At 40.6% G+C, this 6,589-nt stretch overlaps 1 protein-coding gene across 1 annotated transcript in view; it reads right to left on the bottom strand.

Annotated features, from left to right (window-relative positions):
• Positions 1 to 6,589, bottom strand: part of Ints4 (integrator complex subunit 4) — a 62,773-nt gene that overhangs the window by 49,799 nt on the left and 6,385 nt on the right. Inside the window, exon 4 of the mRNA XM_021195227.2 lies at positions 4,171 to 4,277. Coding sequence (XP_021050886.1) covers positions 4,171 to 4,277 — 107 coding nt within the window. The remainder of the gene's footprint in view (positions 1 to 4,170; positions 4,278 to 6,589) is intronic.

Below are 6,589 nucleotides of genomic sequence, written 5' to 3'. Positions count from 1 at the left end.
ATACATATACATATACATATACATATACATATACATACATATACATGTACATATACATATATATACATATACATATACATACATATACATATACACATACACATATACATATATATACATATACATACACATACATATACATATACATATATATATACACACACACATATATGCGAATGATTAAGATAGCTTAAAAAAACAAACAAACAAAAGACTGGGGAAAAGGCACTCCGCCCTTCTCATTCTCACTGGTCTGTGTAGCATCACGTTGCCTAAGGACTTATCTGCCTCCCCAAAACATTACCTTTGTCACTAAATTATTTTTTAATTAACCAACTTATATAATATATATGCACACATGGGCACATGTTAGTGATGGTGCCTCAAAGAGTCCAGAGGAAAGTGTCAGATCCTCTGGGGATGGAGGTACAGGTGACTATAAGCTGCCCAACACGGGTGTTAGGAATCAAACGCCTGCTCTTTGCAAGAGTATTATGCACTCTTTCTTTTTTTTTTTTTTTTTGAGACAGGGTTTCTCTGTGTAGTCCTAAACCAAAAACAAAACCAAGGGTATATTTAGTGCAATTAATGCAGTTTAATACAAACGCATATGTTATTAAGGAGTTCCTGCTAAAAGCTGTGACCTAAATATTCTTTAACATATCATTTAGAGATATTCTGAAGTACTCGTGAAGTACAACATGATGCCAAGAGACTCATGTTAAAATACTACAGCACAACGAAAAATGAAGAGATGAAAAAGATTACAAAATTAATTATGGAATAGAGTCAAAACTGAAAAAAAAAATAAAAAAAAACAACTGGGTATGTTGGCACATGCTTGTACTCTTAGCACTCAGAGACTGAGACAGGAGGATTACATAAATGAGGCCAGCCTAGACAACGTGAGTACTAGGGTGGCCAGGGACACATGACAAGAGTGCCTTTTTTTTTTTTTTTTTTTTTTAAGGAAAGAATAGTAAGTTTTAAATCATCATGAGATATAGGAAAAAAAATAAAGCTAGTTTCAGACCACAGCTCTGACCACTGGCCGCATAGTCTGGTCAGGTTCTGGCTCTCGTAACTCTACACTTCTCATCTGTCTTCCTTATGGGCTATCAAGAAAAGCTAAGTTTAGAAATAAAAATATATTTAAAATAAGGTTATATGCTTTAAACCATAGTATTGATGCTCTTGTTACTATCACTTTAAACAGTAAGGACTGTAAGAAGTTACACACAGTTCCAGGAGGTATCGGCCACACATACAACTGTCCAAACAAGTTATCTACTTCCTTCAAGTCCAATGTCTAGGTTTTTTCTATGCATGACATCACTGATTTAAATATGCAGTAATAGCTTCCCTTTGCCCTCCTTCTTGCCCCTTGCCCGGTCCCATGTCTCTGTCACTCTGTCTCTAATGTCGGAACACAGTTGTATTCTTAGCAATCATGCAATCCTCTCCTGCTGCTCTACCTCAGCAATTCCCAAATTCATAAGTGAAGACTAATCAGGTTAGGGCTGCAGCAGTAGCTCAGTGGCAGGACACTTGCCTGCCTTTGCACAAGCTCTTTATGTCTGGTTCAATACCATAGGTTTACACGGGCAGGAGACAAGGGAAATTTCCTGAGAAGCTGGGCTCTCAGCATGGGAATCCCCATTGTAAAACACAGGGTCTGAGTGTGTGACTCACTAGGAGAAGTCGTGCCTGCCATGCCTAACGCCTTGGATTCTAACCTCAATGCAGGAAAAATACAAAACAAACAAACAACAAAAAAAAGACCTCCAAAAATGTCCCCTCAAGCATTTACCTCAGTTAATTCTTGGCCTGCACATTATCTAAGAAAAGGAAAATGAGTTGATGAGATGGCGTAGCAGGTTAAGGGTGCTTGCCTTGAAAGCCTAGAAAACTTGAGTTCAACCCTTAGAACCCACATAAAGGTGGGAAGAGAGAGTCAAGTCCACAAAGTTGTCATCTTGACCTCTGCTTGTGCACACACACAAACACACCGAGAAATAATACTTTTTAAAATGTTAAACCCTACTCTCCTGTCTCCACAAAGCCTCACATATAAGTGCTCAAAACATCCACAAAAGTATGACACTGAACAGAAAACAAAAACCCAGATATGAGGCAGACAATGACCACCAGTTGTTAGCTTTTAAAATCCTGTTCCAGGATAGCCAGGGCTATACAGAGAAACCCTGTCTCGTAAAACCAAAAAAAAAAAAAAAAAAAAAGACTCATATTTAGTATGGAAACATCATTTTTCATAACCAAACTATTGTCTGAAACAACCCCTGGAAGATATGNGCAGACAATGACCACCAGTTGTTAGCTTTTAAAAGTGAGTTCCAGGACAGCTAGGGCTACACAGAGAAACCCTGTCTCAAAAAACCAAAACAAAAAAAAAAAAAAAAAAAAAAAGACTCATATTTAGTATGGAAACATCATTTTTCATAACCAAACTATTGTCTGAAACAACCCCTGGAAGATATGTCACAATTGTTATATATGCTTTGAGTTACAACTGAACTAAAACCTTCTAGCGTCTATTAAGGTAACCAGGCAACAGTGACGCATAACCAACATATTACTCAATCTTAGCACACTGAGTCATACCCTCCAGGCAACAATTATAATTTTATGATGATGTCCTTCCCCCACAGGTCACATCATAGTCATCATCATTAGGAACTGCCAAGTGGGGCTGGGGCCATGGCACAGTGAGTAGTGACTGTTACTTAAGCTTAGAGACTTGATTCCAGCTCCCCCAGCACACACCCCCACCCCCCGACATCGCAGACCCCCAATCCCTGTCATGGAGGCCCAGTGTGCCTGTAACCCCAGTGTAGTAGTGTGGAGACAGACAGGTCCTAGGGGCTTACAGAGAACTCAAGGTCAGTAAAAGACCTTGTCTCAAAAATAGAGAGAAATAAAGAAGGACACCTGACATTGACCTCAGACTTACACGTGCACATTCGCGCGCATGCAGGAGCACACACACCAAGGCAAATGTACCCTCCCCACAACCTACCCATTACATACAACTTCGTTAAAAGAAAGCCAGCTGCCAATTGTTGCGCTTTCTGTTAGGCCACACAGTGCAGCCATTTTCACACTAATAGAGTGAGTCAGTAAATCACATCTCTAGTAACAATAGTAGTCTGTCAAAAAGTAAAAACAGGTTTGGTGTGGTGGCACATGCCTTCGGAGGCAGAAGCAAGTGGAACTCGGTGAGTTTGAGGCCAGCCTGGTCTATATAGCAAGTGGGAGGCCAGCCTGGGTCAGAGAAATAAAAACAAACAAAATAAAATCAATGTCATACTACTTCCTAAAAACTTCTCAAAATCTACCATCTCAGTCTTCCATCTTCCCACCATGTTAATCCAAGCTACTCTTTCTCACCAGAATCATCACAGCAGGGTCGGCAGGTTTGCTCAGTGGTCAGGGCTGGGGCAGCCAGGTTTAATACCAATCTCGAGAACACAGTGGAAGGAGAAAGCCAACTCCTGCCAAGTGACTTCTGACTCTCCTGTCCCCACACCCAGTGAACTCATAAATGCGTTGTTTTAAAGAATCACCACAGCACTTAGCTTAGTTTCCACACCGAGGACTAAAAAGAGCAGCTTTTACTAAAGTTCTCGCTCTGAGGACCACACTACTACAGGGTATTTGATTACACTGTGAACCCCAAGATTGTGTTGTTTACTGGAAAAAACCTCATTTCCAGTTGTGGTGTGCTCAGCGCTAGCACACATCTTTAATCCAAGAACTTTCTGTTTATTGTAAACAGGATTAATAAAGTCAACCACAGGTCAAGAGGCAGAGCAGCAACCAGTTGACAGGAAGTGAACATAGGAAATAACCATAGAGTAGAAGGAAGTCATGGGGACGGATAGAGAGACTCCCCAGGAGGTAGAAGGGAGGACACTGAGTTTGAGAGGTTTTTTTTTTTGTTGTTTTTTTTTAAGCTGGCATGGAGGAGAGCCTCCTTTTCCTTCTCAGGTGTTAGCTGAGGAAGGTCAGCAGGGTTCTTTCTCTGCCTCTCTGAGCTTTCACCCTGCACCTGGCTCGCAAGTTAGTAAAATCGAATGTTTGAGATTTTGTTTAAAAACAGGGCATAGAACAGCTTCTCTGTTCCAGAATGAAAACCATTCACCCTCTTACCTTGCATGCCACATCCACTAATCGCACTTGGGTAGCTTGATTTTCTGCTAGTTTACTGCCAATTGCAAGCAAAGTGTCTAATAGTTGAGCTAGCACTTGATGAGACTCTAGAAAAGAGGAAAGGTTGAATTACAAACTTGCAAGAGACCATTGTCAACACTAATTTACTTTGGGAAGGAATGTGGATTCTTATTTACTTATTTATTTACTTACATATTTCTGTCTAATCTTTTAACCCCTCAACTAAAAGCTAAATTTCAAAAGGCATTGGGTCTTGGAAATTTGAGACTTTCACAGGACTGGGCATAGTCCTAGGCACAAAGTAGGTCCTTCAAATACATTCAGTGTCAGTGGCTAGTGAATCGGAAGTCGACTAAAGCAGGAAAACATTGCCTGTGTCAATAAACAAACAAACAAATGGTACACTGAGCTGAGTGTGGTGGGCACACCTTTAATCCCAGTATTTGAGAGACAGAGGCAGGTGGAACTCTTGAGTTACAAATCGAGTTCCACCAAGAAATCCTTTCCTTTGTTCTTGAAAAACAAAAACAAAAGAAAATGAAAAAAAAAAAACAAAAAAACAAAAACAGTACATGAAGATGAAAAAAAACACCTTCCAAGCAAAGTCCAAACATGCAGACATACCATTTCCTATGGCCTCTATCTGCCCTTTGTAATTCATCTCTTCAAGTGCTCAATCTTGTCCCTGTTTGTTTTGAGACAGGTCTCACGTAGCCCTGAACTCTCAGTGTAGTCAAAGATGATGCAGGACTCTGAATCTGCTGCCTCCATCTCGCAGTGCTGGGACTACAGGTGTGTGCCACCACACCTGGCTACTCTTTTCGAGTATTTTTTCCAGTTTCCTGTACTTCTAACTCATCTCTCTCAGGCTAACCAGACTACCCAGACACTGTCCTCAGCCTTCAGGACGCACCTAATAATCCTTGGGGTTTATCCTAATCCCCAAGAGAATTAACTGTCCATCTCCTCTTGGTTCCACACAAGGCGTGAAACTTTACTTACTTTCCCATCACACTAAGCCAGAAACCGAAAGATGCATGAAGACAAAGACCATACTTTATTCACCTCCATTGTCTCAAAATCTAGAATAATTTATTATGTACTCAATAAATACCTAATATATGGCAAAAACCCCAAACAAATAAAAAAACAAACAAACAAAAGGCCTATGTCAATCTTCTCAACCAGATCATCTTGATATACAGGCCCTTCTGGAACTGCTGACTGAGTGCATGCTTTTGATGTATTTTCCCATCACAATGATCAAATGGGATCCTGACCAGTGACTATTAAACAAATCTGTGATCAGCCGAAATTACTGGCTGGCATGGCCAGAGGAACTCTATACTAGGCTGGCCTTGGACTCACAGAGAACAGCCTGCCTCTGCCTCCCAAGAGCTAGGATGAAAAGTATGTACCACCACTGCCCAGCTAAAAAATAACATTTTAAAAATATACTTGGAGATGCATACTTTTAATCTCAACACTTAAAGACAGAGGCAGGCAGATATCTGTGAGTTGTGAGGCCCACCTGGTCTATATAGTGAGTTCAAGGCCAACCAGACCTACACATAGTGAGACCATGTCTCAAAAATACTAAGAAGTTGGGCTGGAGAGATGGCTCAGTGGTTAAGAGCACTGACTACTCTTCCAAAGGTCCTGAGTTCAAATCCCAGCAACCCCATGGTGGCTCACAACCACCTGTAATGAAATCTGATGCCCTCTTCGGGTGTGTCTGAAGTCAGCTACAGTGTACTTAAGATTAATAAATAAATCTTTAAAAAAAAAAAGCCAAACCAAAACAAAAATAGTACTTATAATACTTGGAATTATTTTTAAAGGGAAATTAATATCTGTCTATGTTAAATAAGCTGTAATAAATATACAACACTTTGTAAGGTCACAATAAAATAAAATAAAGCTATAGGCAGAGATAGAAGCTTAAAGTCTGACTTTTAACTCCCTATGCAGGCAAGGAGGACCTTAAACTTTTGAGTCTCCTACCTCTGCCTCCAAGTGCTAGGATTGCATTGGGAGCCACCATGTACATTTTATGTGATGGAGAGAGAGGAGGTTTCAAACCTAGGACTTCATTCTAGTTAAACACCCTTCAACTGACCTGCCCAGTTTATGCAGCAATGGAGACTAAACCCACAGCTTCATGAGTGCTAAGCAGTCTATCAACTGAGCTACATCCCTAGACCATAAAACTGTATTCTATCCCTAATATAAATACATGTACATGACTCTATTTAACCATCTTCAAATTCTTTCTAAAGAAGAAGACACAGAGCCGGGCATGGTGGTGCACGCCTTTAATCCCAGCACTCGGGAGGCAGAGGCAGGCAGACTTCTGAGTTCGAGGCCAGCCTGGTCTACAAAGTGAGTTCCAGGACAG

The sequence above is a fragment of the Mus pahari genome, chromosome 1, assembly GCF_900095145.1.
Source record: "Mus pahari chromosome 1, PAHARI_EIJ_v1.1, whole genome shotgun sequence".
In the NCBI taxonomy this organism is placed as follows: Eukaryota; Metazoa; Chordata; class Mammalia; order Rodentia; family Muridae; genus Mus; species Mus pahari.
This window is presented reverse-complemented; position numbering and strand designations above follow the sequence as displayed.